Source organism: Pteropus alecto, unplaced genomic scaffold (assembly GCF_000325575.1).
Source record: "Pteropus alecto unplaced genomic scaffold, ASM32557v1 scaffold14, whole genome shotgun sequence".
Classification (NCBI taxonomy): Eukaryota; Metazoa; Chordata; class Mammalia; order Chiroptera; family Pteropodidae; genus Pteropus; species Pteropus alecto.
Genome location: NW_006436810.1, coordinates 9419345 through 9439669, shown reverse-complemented (window position 1 = coordinate 9439669; position 20325 = coordinate 9419345). Strand labels below are relative to the sequence as shown.

At 36.0% G+C, this 20325-nt stretch overlaps 1 protein-coding gene across 1 annotated transcript in view; it reads right to left on the bottom strand.

Moving 5' to 3' along the window:
• PHLPP1 (PH domain and leucine rich repeat protein phosphatase 1) overlaps positions 1–20325 on the bottom strand; it is a gene marked incomplete at its 5' end in the record, with an annotated part of 165210 nt that overhangs the window by 75378 nt on the left and 69507 nt on the right. The window contains 2 exons of the mRNA XM_006913756.2: positions 7724–7849; positions 14054–14250. Of these exons, the coding sequence (XP_006913818.2) occupies positions 7724–7849; positions 14054–14250 (323 nt within the window). The remainder of the gene's footprint in view (positions 1–7723; positions 7850–14053; positions 14251–20325) is intronic.

The window sequence follows — 20325 nt, the reverse complement described above, 5'->3', positions numbered from 1 at the left end:
ACAGGCCTGGCACCTCACTCTCTGAGTCAGAAGCAACTGTAAAAAGCCCAGAAGAGATGGCACCAACGGGTTTCCAGAAGCATCAACTGTGTCACTCTAATAGTTATCTCCCCTCCACACACATAAACCCCATTGTGTTTCTCAGTAACAACAAAAAAAATAGAGCTCGGCTTGGGTGGAGATCAAATCTGAACTCAGAGTTCCTTCCTCATTTCCTTATTGGCAAAATACGTGTAAACAAGCTCTTCTGAACGTTGCTCCCTGAGCCTGCCTCTGAGGTCCATCCTCGCAGCTTCCCCCAAGAGCGGCATCGCCCTGACAAAGAAGGGAAATGACAGCTAGCTGCCGAAAACTTACCTTCTAACTTTCTATTAAAAGAAATAATATAAATACACACTTAAATGATTCTACCATTAGAAATAAGCTGCTTGTTTTGTATTCAAAATACAAAAACCTAGATGTTTAAGTTCCAAGTCTAATATACAAGATCCAGTACGTTTAACATAGAGAGTACATGGATATTTTTTTCAATTATTCCACTATTCTTTACTCTATAAAATTATCAATCACACCACTGGGTAGAAGATGTTTAACTCTTCAGAATAGTTGTAGAAAATTCAATACTCTGCATTATAAACATAAGGGTTAAATAAATATATCATGGAAATGAAAATTTTCAAATTACAATGATTCAACTTCAAAGTATAACACGACTGGATACAGAGATCTAGTTAGTCTTATATGCTAAGTTCCTGATATAGCAAGACTTGACTAGTTCTTGAACACCTGGACACTGTAGTCCACTCAACACTGAAACTAATTTAATCCACCTTGGATGACTCAGAAGGCATTTCAGACTTCTTAAATACCTCTTGGTCATCATTTAAGGAGATCGAAGGTCAGTGTACAGTGGCTATGCTCAAGTGTCCTCAGCAGCGTACCCTATTCAATAGGCTGCTTGTATGAAACCACTTTTATTCCACTACTGAGCTGTGGATTCTGCTGACAACTATGTATATGAAATACTTCTGACATTTTTGGTAAATCTCACTTGTTATCTGAATAGTGGTTTGTTTTGTCCCTTCAGGCCACAGGAAAGTACTGAAAGTAGAATTAAAGGAAAAAAGCAAGGCAGCAGAACTTCCTGTATAAAGCTTTTTACCTCGGTTTACACCTCAGTTTCCTCACCTGCAAACAGAGATGATAATGCAGTACATGTTGTAAGGCTCAGCCTCTCAGAGTTGTTCTGAGCACCTACCTCACAAGGCTACATTAAAGTACCCTAATTTCATAAACTGCTGTTTGTATCAGTAATAAGGAAAGATTCCATAATGTGAATTTTTATGTAACAAATCTATTATTTGAAATCTATATATTTGAAAGTTAGTTATAATATTTGGTAACATAATTAAATTTCCCCAAGAAAATGAAAAGGAACTAGCATGAAAAAATCTAGACTGGCCAGCACTTTTTACTTTATCTAGATTCTATTTTTTTCTGTTTTTCACACACTGCTCAGACATCTGTGACTACATTTTTTAACTCTTACACAGTTGTGGCCTTTTTATACACTTTACCTGTCCTTGAAATGCCCTTTCCCTCTTGACTTTCTGGTGAACTCCTAGTCATCCTTCAAGACTCAGCTTGCCTGCTCATTACCTCCTGAAGTCTTCCTGTACCCAAATAACTCATATACTGAATTTCCAAATTTTTCTTATATCTTCACTACAGAATTGATATAAAGACAATGTTCTTGGGTTCTTGGGATGAGGGTGACATTTCATAAGCTAAAATCCATGTTACTCAGGCCCTCAGTTCTATTTCAGATTCTACCATAGACTTGCTAGACTATCCTTGGTTAATGGCTCTGAATCTTTATCTAAAGGATGAGTATAAAATGTGAAATGAGGGTTTCCAAAAAATGCCCTATTAAGCCCTGGACTCCTCGCAGAACTGTACAGAGCAAAGCCTCTTTACCGTTATAACCATTATAATCTCCACGTAACCAAATACAGCATAATGCCTAAGGCAGGTTACAAACCATGTCGACAAAAAAGCAGCATACTCCCTAAACTACACTTCAAATTAAGAGGCAAAATATGTGCAAAACATGACTAAGTAATCTTAAATGGTTCCTTAAAACTACATCTAATGACATCAATTCATATGTTGAAAACCTCAAACCAATTATACTATAATGATTTGACTCAAGTGGCTAGTGAAGTACTCGCTGAGTAAAATCTGGACAATAAAAGACTTTTAAAGCACATGAATGCAAAAGTTCAATTGTGACTCACCATATATCTTATTTAAAGGGTGATATTTATTCTTTATTTCACATATCTGTAACTCAGCACGAAATATGACCTTGATTTACTGACACTATGCATTTTAAGAGTGAACCCAACACATCATGACAACCAAAGTTCATGGCAGTGACTTAAAAAAAAAAAAAAAAAGATGGCCTAGAATTAAAGTACTGTGGTTAACAATGAAAGAAAGACAGCAGGAGAGATAATCATTGTGATAGCCATAGCCACCAGCAACTACCTGCATGTCAGCCACTGATCAACAAGAGAGAGACACATGGACAAGCTAAGTGGCCTTATGAGGCATAAATTTATAATGAGATACACACACACACACGCACGCACGACTGGCTGATAACTGTGGAAGCTGGGTCGCGTGTGCGTGTGTGCTGCAGTTCCTTTCTTCTCTTAGCTACCCTTGGCATTCGTACATCATCACTCCTCCAACCACGCTGAAAACATGGATACTGGTACCCATGTTGAGCAAACAAGAGCCCTTTTCCACACTGCATCAATAGGATGTTTACTGAATTTTTAAAGCACGTCATCCATTAATATTTTAGGGATGACTTTACAATCAATATTGTAAGCCTCCCAAAGGAGCTATTTCCTCCACAGTATCTACTACTAAAACCACCTCATCCCTCCTCCTAAAAAAAAAAACTCAAAAAGGACTGACGGGTATTATTTTGGCAAGCAATACTAAAGGCTAAGATTAAATTTAAAAAATAATAAGTATACAAGAACCCATCTTGATAGAAAATATCTAATTAATAACCTTTTATATTAAAAATTTCCCCAATCAAATGAAACAAACTGAAAAAAGATTAATATTTCCCTTGTAGCTAAAATTCAAAAGCATAAACTGAAAATAAATAAATTTTCCTTTAAATTAATTATCTAATTCATTTTAATTTAAAAACCATTGGAATATAGTTCTTTTTGTCCTTTTACTCGCATAAGGGTGGGGTGGTCATTAAAAATCAGAAACTCAGCTATTTCTTTTTTTGGTTTTCTTTCAAATCCTTATCAAAATGAATCTTCATTTAAACACCAGGATGTAAACTCAATCCATTCTGTGAACGTTTTGTTTCTCAATATGAAGAAAAGGAAACATTTTCCACAGTAACCCTGGGTGTGACTAAACTATATAATTTCCTAATACTTACATATGAGGAAGAATAGATGACAATGGAAAGTGGAAGGAAGCTGGAAGCAGAAATGGCTCACAATACTCAGCATTTGCCACTTCAAATTTCCCATAAGCACATGTTCCCAAATGGAGCGAGGTTCTCATCCTCTTTCTAGCAGCCCCAAACTACTCTCCAGATGCTGGATTAAAGAAAGATACTATCATAGGATTATCTAAAATATTCAAAATTTAAAGAAAATGTGGCCATATTTTATATAGGAATTCTCTCATTATTTCTTCTCTAAACTCTAATCTCTTTAATCAGTCCCTTAAAATTCATTTCCCCTTTAATTCACTAACCATAGCTAAAACAAAAGTTTTGTATATCTGGCTTTTAAGATTGGAAAAGGGAAGATACTTTTACTAAAATGTTTGCCCTTAGTTCCCAACTCTGACTTTTCAGGAAGAAATCTTCTTTCTCCCCATTGTCTGCCATCCTTAATTAATTTACCCCAAAAGGCTGCTGCGGTTGCTAATAGCAGCAGCAGGTCTCTGGTTCAAATAAACTAAGCATATGTGTGCCTTTATCTGCTTAAAATAAACATAAAAACTGATACTTAGAAAGAGACTGTCTGGCCAACCAGTAATGACAAGAGGAATGATGGCTGTAAATAAATTTCATTTATTTACATATGTAGTCAGTTACTCACATGTGTGCAGAGGTACACACACACACACACACACACACACAGAGTGTACCAGTGTAAGTCCATCGCATGCGTATTTCACACAAACCCTAAGAAGTAAGTACTATAATTACTCCCTTTATCAAAAGAAAAAGCTTAAAGTTTAGAAATTTTGATACACTCATACAATCAGTGAATAGGAGAATCCATATCTGCCTTACTTTGAAAATCACTATCCCAATACCATTCTACTTCTTCAAATATTCAAAGCCTTTTTTTCTGAAGGTAGAGGAGGTTAAGGTTCTAGTTCACTGCTAGTTAACTACTTATTACTAGCAGTCTAAGGTCATTAACTCAAAGTCCCTCCTTCCTCCTGGAAGCACTCGCCCACACTTGCTGTCAATGTGAAATATAAGCTGCAGTCTTGTTGTGTATGTCTATGTGTATGTCTTCTTTATATAGCTACGTTACATTTCAGCACATACCTATCAAATGCTTTCTAACAGCAATACAATTATCAGTGGAATGGGAAACTTGCATCAACATTCCTCTCCCTCATCCTGTCACCATCATGTTCTCCTGTGTCACAATTCATCCCCCCCACCCCTCCTGCCCCAATCTTCCACCTTCTCCTATGAGAGGTCTGATGTCTAAATCTGTTCATGGTTTGGATACTCAGAGAGCCTTGTTATAGAGACCCTATCCTATTAGACCCTGGAGATGGCATATTAGCCAACTGGCGACAGGAAGAAGTACTAAGGAAGCTAACAGCTGACATTCACGATCACCAGCAACAAGTTGGAAATTGACATTTGCCATGCCCTACTTAAGAGATACTTCGTAATCTACCTCTTGCATTTCACCTCTCTGCTGCCTCTCTAGGAACAGAAAGCTCTCTGAAGTTAAGAACCGTACTTTGCTATAGTTTTAAAGGCGCAAATGTAAGAGTATAATTAGTGCTATGATTTCTGACTGAGGCTGTAATTTACTCAGTATTCAAAGTAAGATCCTAGAAGCCATTCTCTATTTCTCCCTTTTCCTCATGCTCTATATGTAATTTATCAGTAATCCTGTTACTCAATCTCCAAAACATGTCCCAAAACACACGTATCCCCTTCTCTCCATTTCTACCCTCACCTCCTGCCTAGAATACATAAGAGCCTCTTGCCGGTCAGGCCTCTCTGCTTCTATCCTTGCCCTCCACAATCCATTCTCCACACAACAGCCAATGTCAGATCAGGTAACTTTCTGGAAGAAAACTCTTTAATGACTTGCCATTATGCCAATAATAAAATCCAGACTCTTTATCCTGTTCTATAACCTAAGACTCCTGGCCTTCCCTAACTTCACTAACTTCCCTAACTTCAGTCTTAGGGCGTTCACATTATCTTCTTCCACTGCCTGGGAAGCTCCTCCCACCAGATCTTCAAATAATCGGACATTTCTTTCAGTGAAGTTCTGGTTTAAATGTTCCCTCCTTAGAAAGAGTTATTTCTTCCCCGTCATTCTCTGTCATATCACCTTGTATTATTTGATATTATTTACTGTCTCTCGAATGTAAACCCTACCAAGAGAGGGGAATTAGACTTGTTCTTTGCTGTATTCCAGTGTATAAAACACATATCTGACATACAGAAGGTGCTTAATAAATACTTGTTGGCTTTAGAACACTGACTTGTCATTTGTGAGGATGTTTAATATATAAGACTATTAAACACAATACCTATTAATCTTTTTATTATTGTTTGAATCAAAACAAACTGTCATTGGTAAACTTAATAATTTACATATACTTTATTTACATCCTTATCGCTGATTAAGAATTTATGCCTCTGATTTATTTTAAAAAGAATGTAAAGCAGCTGACTATTACACTGCATTTGGTCTGAAAGATCAAGACATTCTATAAAAAATATCTGGCCAGTACTCCTCAAAACTGCCAAGATCATGAAAAACACAAAAAGACTGAAAAACTGTCACAGGCCAGGGGAGACAAAGGAGACATGACAACCAAATGCAATGTGATACCCTGGATTAGATCCTGGAATAGAAAGAAGTCATCAATGGAAAAACTAGTAAAGGCAAAATAAATTCTGGAGTTTAATTCAGAGGAATATACTAATGTTGGTTTCTCAGTTTTGACTAATATACTGTGGTAATATGCTTGGGAAAAAAAGTGAAGGGTACATGGAAAAACTCTATACCATCTTTGTAACTTTTCTGTAAACAGAAAATTATTCTAAAATAAAAACTTTTAAAAATCAACAGCTCCATATCGAAAGAAATTTATTGCACTTGGACCATAGTTGAGCATTTTATTTTGAATAAAAGCAGAGTATTGGCCATAATTTTATTGGCCTACATACAACCACTTAAAAATAAAAGCACAATATTATTTAATACTTATCTCCTCACATTTGCAAGCACAAGAGTAATTTTGAAACAACTAGATGTACTTATTGCATCTAATATCATAATTCTACATGCAAGTCTGAAGGAGACGAGTCATCTTTCCCATTTTCTCTAGTAGGGGGTGCTGCCTGGGACATTTAGAACCTCCATTTGCCTTTTAGATTGGGAGAAATTCTAAGTCCTATCAACCTAAACTCTGCCCACTGCTTCTTCTCTAAAAGGAGGAGAAAATACTGTTCCTTAGTATATTGCATCATCAGAGAACAAAGTCTTTACCTGCTAATTCTAATGCAATCAATATTTCAAAAAGACTTTCTCGATATCATTCTCTAATTTTCTGTTAACTGTTTTACAAAGTTATTTCCTATTCATTCACTTGACAGATAATTATATTACACAGCAGTATGAATCATACTGAACTGGGATAAGAAATTTGGATTATAAATTCAAAAATATGAAAGCAAATTCCATGGTAATGGTTTTTCACCCTAGAGAGGTTTCATCATTTCATAAACACATCCAAAACCAAGGCACAATGCACTGTAATCCACCCATTTTACACATAATTCTATAAATGTGATATAAAAATATCCTCACCCACAGTACCCGAAATACTAGCATTTATCTTGTTTATCATGCTATTCTGGTTTCTATTTTACACGCATACACACGAGGTATATTGTTTTATGGGTCATTAAATGATCTTATTTAATCAGATGACTATAAAATGGTCAAAATTAAGATGAAAAAAATTAAACCACTCAAAAGGCAGAAGCTGAACAAGTGAAAGGCAGATGGCGTAAAATGAGACTATTGTAAGAAAAAATAGAAGAATAGAGGAAATTTGTGACAATTCTCTGGGTATTTTGTGGTTTTACAGTTGTCCTACCCTGGGCCAGTCCCTTAACTAGTCTTAAATCTCATATTTCTTATATAACATTAAGATAGTAATGCCATCTACCCGCTGAATTTTTAAAAAATATAAACAAAACCTGGTAAACAAAACACAATTTTTAAAGTAACTTCTCAACCAAAATGAGCTCTTAAAAAACAAAAAATTGCTAAGTACTGGCAAGATCTGAAAAAAAATTTTTGAGTGTATAACTATATTGTGGAACTGTTAAAACAGAAAGCAACTTTTTAGCCAACTAGAAGTTGAACAGAATTCTTGGGTAAGTGCTCACCTTAGAGACTTGTCGAAGCCACCTTAAATACTCTGTGAATGTATCAAAGCAAATGTAGTAAGTCTGGCTTTGGGGTCCAGAGGAGCTAAATGCTAAACAGTGCTGGTGCTTTTTCACTTCTTCTACCTGTAAAAACAAAGAAAGAAAGACAAAAACAAGTCAGAAAGCAGAATCACTTACACAGTTCATTAACTATACATTAGATCAGTGAGCCTGCACCAATTTGCATCTTTCCTTATATATGTTTCTCTTATTACTTAATACGTTTCAGTTACTGAGTCTGACCAACCAGTCTGAGTTATAAGGAAATAAAAAAAGAGAGTTTTATCTTCATTAGATTTCCCCACAAGAGTGAAATTCTCTTCTTCCTGTTTAAAGTTAGAACAGACTCCCTTTCTTCTCTTTCTATATCCTCACAATAGTGTTGGGATTCTTTTTATTTCTTGGGGGGATTTTTACTTAATATTTTACTTAAGAATTTTTACTTCGGGTGGATTTTTATTCAAGGGACTTGAATTATAAGCTTTTTTTTTTTTAAGAGCTCTTCAAGCATGTTAAATCAGTTTTTAAAAAATTAATGTGAAATTGAGATTAATCTAAAATAAAACCCTACCATGAGAACTTTCAAGTCCTAATAATGTAATGATATAGTCAATTCAAATTTCCACTCCAAGTAATTTCTCCATAAGGAGGAAAAGTCCAAACAATAAAGTAACATGATATCACACAGACTCCTATGCTTTATTCACAAAAATGACACGAACTAACTCACAAAGCATAAAAAATTTTCAAAAACATCAGTGTCACACAAATTTACTGAACCAAAATGCAATTAAGTTAAAAGTCAATAATAAAAAAATAATCAACCTAAAATCCAAGTATACTTAGAAAATAACGCACTTCAAAATGATTCACAAAGGGAAAAAATCATAACCAAAATTTAGCTATTCTTAGAACTAAACCATTAAAAAAATACACATCAAAATTTCTGGAATGTAACAAAAGCAGTACATAGAGGGAAATTTATAATTTTAAATACTTGTATTAGAAAGAAGGCAGAAAATTAATTTGATCGGCATGTATCTCAAGAACTTAGGGGGAAAATTACCAAAACCAAAAACTGAATAAACTCAAGTAGAATGTTTCTATTCAATTCAACTGTTTCTATTCAATAAGTAGAAATCAATGAAATGAAAACCAAATATACAACAGAGAGCACTAACATTAATTAACAAAGCAAAACATTGATTCTTGGCAAAGGCTAACAAAATTGGGTATCAACTGATATTCATCAATGATTATCAACTAAAGACAGATATAAATAATATTAACAATGAAAAGGGAGACATGACTACAGATTAAGCAAATATTCAAAGACTGTTTTAAACAATGCTGTGACAAATTTTTAGAAAAATATATTTTACCAACACAAAATCAAGGAAAAAACAAAAGTCCTATAACCATTTAGGAAATTTAACGAATTTTTTTTTCTAAAAACTCTCAAGAAGATAGTGGGCCTACATGGTTTTATTGGTGAGTTTTACCAAAGTTACAAGAAACAGGTCATTCCGAATTTGTGCAAACTCATCCACCAAACAAAAAACGAAGAAAAATACTCCAACCTATTATATAAGGCCAGTATAACAAAAAACAAAGCTGAGCAGTAAGAGAAAGGAAAGTGACAGGCTAATTTCAATTACGGACACTTACCTTGAACAAAATGCTACAACGAAATTCAGTAACACGGAACAAAATATATACCAAGAACAAGTTGGATTTACCTCAGGAAAGAAAAGATGGTTTAACATTATTGGAACTATAAAATCATTACTCACACTAACAGATTAAGAAGAAAACTCTATGATCATCTCCACAGTTGCAAAGAAAGCATTTGATAACATTCGCCACCCATTAATCATTCATGATAAAAACTCTTAGCAAAGTGAGAGCACAAATAACTCTCTTAAGCTGACACAGGATATTTATCAGACATCTAAGGCGAATTTCAAAGTCGGTAAGATAACAATCACTTTAAAATCATTGATAAGGCAAGTATCAGCTGTTTCTATGCAATACCTTACTAGAGTCCTGGCCATTACAATAAGAAATGTATTAAGGAAGAAATAATATTGTCATCCTTTGAATATGACATGATTAGCTACATAGTAAACTCCAAAGAATCTATAAACATGTTAGAATAAAATTTAGCGAGATGACTGGATATAAAATCAATACTCATAAATCAACTGTATTTCTATATATTATATATTATAGAGAAAATTTCTATATATTATAGAGAAAATGTAATTTTTTTAAATGCCATTTAAACTAATCTATATTGACAGAAATCAAGTCAGTGGTTTCTCGGGGAAAAGAAGAAAAGGGTGAAAGGGGAGGGTTACAGAAGAGCACAAGGAGACTTTTGGAGTGATATGATTACTGTCTTGATTGTGGTGATGGTTTAATGAGTATATATAGCTATCAGTATGCAGTTATCAAAATGTAATCAAAATGTGCAGTTTATTGTAGGTCAATTATACTTCAATAAAGCTTGGTGAAGATGTAGAGAAACCAAAACACTTGTATACTGATATGCGTGTAAATTGGTGCCAAACAATTTTTGGAAAACAAGTTGATATGACTTTGTAAAAGTAAATGTGCACATGCTCTATAGCCTAATAAATGTACTCCTAGGTTTGTATTCAAGAGCAAACCTTGTTTCTCAAGGACGTCACTACAGGAATTTTGGATTGAACAGTTCGTCACTGCACATCTAATACTTTTTACTCTGAGCCCCTGTCCTATAAATGCCAACGGTGTCCCTTTGCAGCAAAGACACTGGTATTAACCATACATTCTACCTACTTCTCCACTTTCCAGACCCCTTGCAATTAAGGTAGAGTCGTATCACTAGCTATGGCAAATGAGCCGTGGGCAAAAGTGGTGTCACTTCTGCTCCAAATATACAGGAGCTTTAATAACCTTGCAGTTACCTCTTCCCCTGCCTAAGCGACAAAGGAAGGCTGCCTGATCCAAACGTTAGAAGAGAGCAGAGCCTCCATCAGGCTGGGTCCCCGAACAACTATGTGAAAAAAGAAGTCTCCACCAATCCACAATGGACATGTAGTGTGAATGAGAAATAACTGTTATGATAAGTCACTGAGCTCTGGGGAATTTGTTACCACAGCATAACTTAGTTTACATTAACTATTAACTATTACATTACATTAGGTATGCTGTCTGTTGAATCATTTGGCAATTAAAACATTGCCGCATGTTACTAAATTCCCCTTCGGGCACAGTAAATCTAGCTGAGAACTATCGCCCTAAAAAACTACTTGCATACTAGGAGGCATATCGACATAAGGCTATTTCAACAGCATTATTTATAATAACGAAAAACTAGAAGCAACCCGAATGTCCATCAACAAGAAAATTACTTTAAAAATTATGGGAATTTATAATATTCAGACTGGAACATTATACAGAAATGAAAACCACATATAGCAAGCAACATACAATCTTATTATGAAACATAATATTGAGTGAAAAAATTCACTCACAGAAGACCACACATGGTATGATACCATTTTTATTCAGATCAAAATCAAGCACAACATAATTACATGATAAAACTTATTTAAGTAAGAAAACAATGGATACAGATTCTAGGACAGTGGATACTGGGTGGGGGACGTAATGAAGCAGCAGTAAAGAGGACACAAGTGGAAACACTGGTATTGACACTGCTATCGTTCCGAAATTGAGTAGTAGTAGGGAAACGGTTATTCAGTTTGTTATGCATCATAATTTAACGAATATTAAAAATATTAATTAAAGTAAGTTATCTAAAAATCTATGTTAAATTCTAAAGGACAAATTAAATATAACACAATAAGTTCGCAACCAATAAAAAAATCCATTGCACAAATACTTTTTCAACAATTAAATTTTAAGAGAGCTTTATTTAACTTCATATTTGGAATTCTACAGTTGAAAGTGTAAACTAATGATGATGCTCAAGTGGTATGTTAAATTTGATTATCACAATAATTACGGCTAGGTTATGACCAATCTAACACCTCGTTTCTAGCTCTTCCTTATATAAATTTTAAAAATAAAAATTTAAAAACCCATCTACTCTCAGTTTTTCCTTTAACAACAGAACAGAATGAAAAAGGAACAAACATTAATGAAAACTCATTGTGCAAAGAGTAAATTTATTTTTTTCCTAACTTGGTCAATGGGTTTTAAAAGACTTAATTTTCAACATACTCGATTATTTTTAAAGGCATAGTGCAAAACAGGTTTTACAAGGTTTGTCCGTGAGGAAAGAAAGCTATTAACTTTCAATTCACTGAATGGTAAAGTCCATCCAATAATAGGCCTGGGAAACAGGACAAGTCTCTAGCTCTGAATGAAAATGCTAATTATAACTGGATCTTCTGACCTTATCTGAACATTCCACTGCTTTCCTGCCTCTGCTTCTCTGAGCACAATAATCTTTCTGAGCGGCTCCTTCCTATGTCCATAAAATTTTCACCCTTCAAGTTCTACAATAATTGCTATCTCCTTCACCGCAAAATTCTAATTCCTCCCACAGAATATAATATCTCCTTCCACTACTCCTCCACACTACTTTTTTGCACCTCTCTGAGAGCAGATTTTATTGTGTCCATCTTTCATCTGGACAGTAAATTATAAGCTATTCAAAGGCAGGGATGGTGACTTATCCATCTTAATATTTCTAGGATGCCAAGCAAAGCGGCTTCCTCACACAGGATATTTAATAAATAGTTACATTAAATTTGCCTATGCAAATCCCTAACATCACAGAGAAAGAAACAGATTGCTGACCTAACAAGGCATCAAACATTAAATACACATTTTTAATGATGACCTATGGGAGTAATAACATTGATTAAATTTTCAGTAGTCTATCCAAAGAACAACTCTTCAGTAATAAAATAACGCTAATTCTTCAATGTTCAGACAAAAGAAGCAATGGTTTCAAAATGGATGACTGAAATATATCTAAATATACCTTGCAGCCTGGCCAAAATCTATTTTTTAAAATGATCAAGTATTAGTCCTCTTAGGATTAGAATGTGTAATAGCAGAGGAGGATAAGAACTGACATGGGCTAGTTACTAGTTAAGAAAAACCAGTTTAAATTTATGAATGAAGAATACTTTGCTACATAGCAGGTGAACAACCATCTGCTATTTCACACATCTGGTCTTACCTGGTTCATTTCTAATCCCTGGAACCAGCTGATCAAACATTTGCCAATTAAAAAATAATTTTACTTTAACAAAAACTGGTTTCTTATTTTTCCTCTCTATATTCTCCACAACCTGCCTTCTTTCTCATGCCCATTCAGGGCAGTAAAATAGTAAAGAAAATATTTCTTTACTATGCCCCCAATTTCCAAAAATCCATTTCTTCACCCAAATTTGCCTCCCCGTTTATTAACAGATTACCATATCATTTAAAAATCAGGAAATACTGACATATAATTACGGTAATGATACCCCTCCCTACTCTTCACCCAAATTTGCCTCCCCGTTTATTAACAGATTACCATATCATTTAAAAATCAGGAAATACTGACATATAATTATGGTAATGATACCCCTCCCTACCAACACTTGGGAAGTTAAATAAATCTGGCAAAAAAAAAAAAAAAAATCATTCCCCAAGCAATCTGGTTCTATTTCATAGATAATGGGAATAAAATTGTTAACATGCCCAAATAAAAGCAGCCAGTAAATGTCAGATATAGCTATCAGCTGTATCGCAGGTTTTCTCCAAAATGAATAACATTTCGGGCTCAGAAACTATGACTAGCTATAGTGATAAACTAAAAATGCTAACCCCACTGGTCACTAAATACAGAGAGGTATAGCAAAGTGGGATCAAAGATTCGTGCTAGAGAGTCTAACCTTCAATAAGCATGCTTGAATGATCCTAAGGTGATGGACTTAAGGATCATTATATTATACGACAAAACATGCTCAAGATATCAAAAGATGTTTACTCATAAGTAATAATTTATCATCTGTAGCCAAAAATACAACATTGAAATTCTAGTTGCTCTATTTTCAGTCCTGTAGGTAAGTGAAGCAAGGATCACCAGGGCCTCACGTGAGCTAATGGCATTGTTATTTTCCACAAGTCCACCAATCAATAATGCTCACTGGTAGAGTAGAACAGGAAACGAACAAGACCTTAGATGAGTCAAAAACCATCTACCCACAGAAAAGGCTCAAAGTAAGCTCCTTAATGATGCTAGGAAACCTGTTGATATTTTGTTTGTTTTACACTTACTTTCCCACCAATGAGTGGCAGAACATGCATCTTTCCGGTCAAGCTGTCTTTCACGGACGATACTATTAGGCAGGTGCCACACAGGATGACTTGGCGTCTGGTCCACCGGTTCACTGGCAACTGCATTTTGCCTTTACGGACATTGTACATTCCTGAGAGCTGAATCCGTTCAGAGCTACCGGTGCTGTGAGGTTTTCCTGAAACAAACACGAGTAAACAGGGTAAGTATTAAAGAAATGGGCCTTTTCTACTCTTTGGCATACCAGATAAATTACCCAGACAACAGCGAATAATTATAGGGAAATAATCCAGTTTATACTTGAAGGAATCTGAGAACTGCAGTAATGCAATCATGGTAAAAACTGCCGCACCTACTCCACACACACATTTTAATATTAGGTATAGAAGAGCTTCTTCCTGAAAAACCCAAGGAAAGAGCGTTTTAATTCCTCTGTTATAACTCGAGTTTTACTTTCTTCTATATCCTTCGTAATTTAATTTTACACTAAGAAAGATATAAGACTTTTACAAATGGCTAGAGTTATTTTAAATACACTAAGAAGAAAACATAACAGACTGAGGTAGAATAATAACATTCAAGATCTCGTATTTAATCAAACTACCAGTTTTAACGGAATTAACTGCTGATATTCTTCCTCCTATAGATATTCAATGTATATTTACTATTAAGGAGACAAAGAATGACTTTTCTAACAAGAAAATATTACTCTATAACCAAAGGCTAAGTCCACAAAGATAAACTTAACACCAATCTATGAAGGATGGTGTGCTGTGGTGCTTGTGACTCTTAGAAGGAACACAGAGAGAGACACACTGAGACTCAGAGGCAAAGAGCTGAGAAAGATCTGAAAAGTCTCCATTTCCCTGCTAGAAATGACTTTGGCAGAATGACATGCAGACAAGGCCTACCGACTAAATGGGAGAACTGCTGATTAACACACACACACACACACACACGCACGCACACACGCGTGCGCACACACACACACGCTCTGTCTCTGTCTCTCTGTATGTGTGTGTATGTGTACAAAAAAACAGATGTTTTATTCAGCCACATCAGAAATCGGCTTCAAGGATGCTTATTAACCTGTCACTTCGTAATTAGAGACTGAAGCAAAGGACAACAGGGATACATGAGGAACACCCTTCAATTTTCCAACTCCACTAAAACCCTGGAGAAAGCCCAGAGCAAAATCATCGGACAGAAAGGACTAAGACTAGAAGGGATACATAAGAGAAAAGTAGGGAGACGTCAACAGAGACAGGCTTTTTATTCCCTAGTTAGAAAAATTCGCAAGGAGCCTTTTGAATAGCCCTGGAGCCTACTGGTGAGATCGGTCTGTCCTTGGAAAGCCCTAAACATCCCAGTCTGAATCAACTCTGCCTTGTTTTGTTCTGACCGAATTTCAATACCCTTGTCTGTTCCCTCCCTGGGTGTTCCAGATCAGACACACCCTGGGAACTCTGAGGTCTCTGGAGGGGCACTAACTGGGCTCTGAAAAAATAGGAGATGAAGGAGCAAAATGTGCCTGGGCAACCACCCAGGTGCACCCTTCTTTACACTTCCTTATTCTATGACCTAAGGAATTATTTTAGATTTCCCTACCAATCCTCAAACTCCTCTCTTCAGAGAAATTCCAACTGCCCTATGCTCTAATAAATATTGACAACACCGAAGTAACTAATGCCTGCCAGTTTAAAGTGGGATCAGTTGTGATAACTTTTAGTCTAGAAATGTTACTCTAATTCCCTATAAGTTTAAGGAATTTCTTACATGATCCAGGAGGAAAGACAGACAACAAAAGCAAGTATTTTGAGCTAAGAGAGAGACCTGATCACAACAGGTGATTTATAACATACATTTTCTCTCTCTTACTCACTTGGCACCGCCCCCGCCCCCTCGCCCCGGGAAATCCATCGCTGGAACATGAGCACACTGATCACTGCCAACAGTTTCCTTGTGCCTGTTGCGATCTCTCCCTCTCCCTTCACCCCGACCTAGTCCCTCCCATACTCAGGCAACTGCTGATCTGCTTTTTGTTACTTTTTGTCCATGCTGTTTAGTATGCCAGGAGTTTGTTCTTTTTTTTTTTTACTGCTGAGTAGTATTCCATTGTATGAATATACCATAGTTTGTTTAACCATTCAACTGCTGGTGAAGATTTGGATTGTTTCCAACTTTTTGCCCATTTTGATTGATTGGTGTACAAGTTCATGTGTGGACATATGCTGTTATTTCTCTTGAGTAAATACACAGGACTGGCACGGCTGGGTTGTGGCATTTTACATCCCCATCACCAGTGCAGCAGGAGAGTTCTAGTGCCAACTCCTTGCCAACACTTTAGTTGTCCTAGAGCGCATGTGGTGGTACTTCATTATATTTAATGTGCCTTCCCCTAATGATTAATGATGCTGATCATCTTCTCAAGAGCTTATCTGTGATACACAGATGTTCTTTGCTGAGGTAACCAATTCAAGCCTTTTGTTCAGCTTTAATTGGATTGAGTTCCTCCTATATTCTGAATACAAGTCCTTTGTCAGATACATAACTTGCAAATATTTTCCCCCAGTCAGGCTTGCTTTTTAATTTTATTGACAGTACTTTGGGAAAGCAAAATTTCAATTTTAATAAAATCCAATTATTTATCTTTTATAATTAATGCTTTTTGTGTTGTATTTAAGGACTCTGATAAACTCGAGGTCACTTAGATTTTGTTTTCTTCTAGAAATTTTATAGTTTTAATTGTTTCATTTAGGTCTATGATTAAATTCGAGTTCATTTTTATACATAGCAAGAAATAGAGGGTTTTTGTTTATATTTTTTGACAAACAGCCATCTAAATTATTCTAGAACTATCTGTTGCAAAGATTATCCATTCCCACTAAAGTGCTCTGGCACCCATATCAAAACTCTACTGACCATAGCTGGCTGGGTCAATTTCTTGAGTATTCCTGCTCCTCTCATCTATTTGTGTATCTTCAACTAATATTAAACTATCTTGACTACTGACTCTTTATAATTACCCTTGAAATCAGGTAGCATGAGTCCTCCTTTGTGAAAAATTACTGTTTTATTTCTTCCATTGCAATTTGGGTGCCTTTTATGTCTTTTTCTTGCTTCACTACACTAGCTAGAACCTTCCATACAATCTTAATCTTAGGGCGATTTCCTTTTTCCTAATCTTAGGGGGATAGTATTCAGTTTTTCACCATTAAAAAGACTATTAACTGTCTGTTTCTCGCTGATGCCTTTTGTCAAGCTGAGAAGTTCCCTTCTATTCCGAACTTGCTAAGTTGTTTACTTTCTTAATCAGAAAGGGATGCTGACATTATTCAAACTGCTGCTCTGCCATTTGTTGAAATGATCATGATAAATCCAGCTGGTTCTTAAATGTTAAACTTTTGCATTCCAGTCTTGCATTCCAGGATAAATTGCACTTAGTCATGATCTACTGTCATTTTTATATACATTGGATTCAAATCGCTAAAACTCTGTTAATAATTATTACATTTATATTCATGAGGGATTTCAGATTATGCTTTTCTCTTTTCATGTATTTTTCTGGCTTTGGTGTCAGGGTAAGGCTGGTCTCATAGACTGAACTGAAGTATTCTTTCCTCTTTTCTGGAAGAGTTTGGATGAAAGTGGTATTATTTGTTCCTTAAACATTTGGTAGGATTCGCCAGTGAAGCCATCTGGACCTGGAGTCTTGTTGTTTTTCTGGGTTGTTTTTGGGGTGTGCGTCAGAGGGGAGGAGGAAGGAAGGAAGGGAGGGATGGTGTTAAACTATAATTTCATTTTCTTTACTAGAGTTAGGGCTATTCCATTATTTATTTCTTCTTGAGTAAGCTTTTGTAGTTTTATCTTCAAGAAGTCTGTCTGTCCATTTCATGTAGGTTGTCATACAGTTGGCATAAAGTTGTTCACAATATTTCCTTATTACCCTTTTAATATTTATAGAATCTACAGTGCTATCACCTGATACGGGTAATCTGATTCTCCCATCTTTTCTTGATCAGTCTGGTTAGAAGATTACCAATTTTATTAAGCTTCTCAAAAAACCACCTTTCGGTTTTATTCTCTATTGTTTTTCTGTTTATGGTTTCATTTATTTCTGTCCTTATCATTATGGCTTCTTTTACTAATTTTGAGATTAATTTATGCTCTTTTTTTCCTACTTTCTTAAGGTGGAAACTGCAGTCACTGATTTGAAGCTTTTCTTTTTTTCTAAACAGGCACTTAAGTACTATATAAACTTCCTTCTAAGCACTGCTTTAGCTGCATTCCACAAAGTCTGGTATATTGTGGTTTCAGGTTCACTAATCTTTTATTTTGCAGGATTTAATCTATCATTAACTCCATCCAGTGTACTTTTCATCTCTAGAAGTGCACACACACACCGCACACACTGCACGCATAACTATGTATCTGACATGTCTCTCCTTAATCTACTCATGCTTTCTTTTACCTTCATGAATATATGAAGTATAATTATAACTGTTGTTTAAATGTCCTTGTCAACTAACTGTATCATAGGTATCACTGAGTTTTCTCCTTATTATGGGTCACATTTTCCTGCTTCTTTACATACCTGGTAATTTTTGTTTGGATGCCAGTCATCATGAATTTGTCGAGTGCTGGATGTTTTTCATTTTTCTATAAATATTATGGAGTTTTGTTCTGGAACAGTTAAGTTAGTTGGAAACAGCTCAGCTCTTACGAGGCTTGCTTTCTAAGATTTGTCATATGTAAGACCTGAGCAGCCATAAGCCTCAAGCTAACAGTAATATTAGCAAGCAATACTCTGCTGAGTATTCTGATACCCTGTAAATTACCAGATTTTCTACTCTGGCTGGTAGGAACATGAACTATTCCAGGGCCTGTGTGAGCTTCAAGGTTTGTTCCCTCTGCTCCTTTTCTGTGGTTTTCTTCGCTCAGCCTTGGATAGTTCCCTCACATACAGGCACTGATTACTGCTCAGCTGAAGGCTCACTGATGACTCCTTGAACATCTCCAGGGCTGTCTCTCTGAGCAACTCTTTTTCTCTTCAGCTCTCTGCTCAGTATACTAAAGCGGCCTAGCCTCAGTGGACTCCCAGCGCTGTCTCCTGAACTCGGGGTGCATAACAGGCTCCTTCAGTGCTCCTCCTCTCTGCAACAGCAGCCTGGAACTCTCTCCCGTCAGTCAAGTGGTACGGTTGAAGGATTCTTCTCATTTGTTTCCCCTCTCTTCTGGAGTGCATTTATTGTGGGATTCTGCATCCTGTGCTATCTGATGCCCAATGTCTGAAAGCTGTTTTACATATTTCATCTGATTTTCAGTTATTTCAAGTGAGAGAACAAATGCAGTCCCTGTTACTACATCTTGGCTGGAACAAAGGGCCAGATTTTTAAATGTAACTCTTTCTAATACCTACTATTCATTTATTTTTTTTATTCAAAGTGCTGATATCTATGTATTACTATATTCAGAAATTCGGAGAAGCCCTGTTGGACCAGTGGACTGGAAGAGCTACCTGCCCTTGTCCAAATATAGCTCCAAACTTCAGTACTAACACAGTTCCTCTGCTATTCTTTTCCAATTAGTGACTGTAATAAGTATATAAGAAATTTCAAATTTCCTGCCTTATTAACTTTCAGCCCTAAAACAACAGGCCTAAAGTTAGCTCTCAAGCCTTTTTCAAAGTAAAGGACTGAACTCTGTGGTCTTTCCCTCCACTCAGAGGTCCTTCATGACTTCCATACTTGTTAGTATTAATCTAAGTAGTTCAGGCTTCTGAATAATTCGCTTCCAGTTAAATTGGGTGTCACTATACTATCTTTTGAAAACAAATGTAAATAGAGCAATAACGCATAGTTCATTAATATCTCTAACTGTGCCACAAATATGAGAACTTGATCCTTAACAGACATAACTAAGAGAACTGAGTAGAGCTACTCTCACGGAAAAAATCCTGACTGAGAATTCTCAATAAAATAGCCTTCTGTGTTGACTCAACTGGGAGTAGGGCAGGTTATTACTTCAGACTCGGTGGGTCTACAAGTGGGGTCCCAGAACCAGGAACAGTAGGGTCCCCTGGAAAGATATTAGAAAGGCACACTCTCAGGTCTCGTCCAGGAACTGCTGACTCAGAACCGTAGGCGTGCAGCCCAGCATTCTGTTTTGACGAGCCCTCTGTCAGCACAGCTCTGGATCCAAGGGCAGCAATCATTATGATGCTCAGACAAACCCCTCCGTCATTTGAAATAAG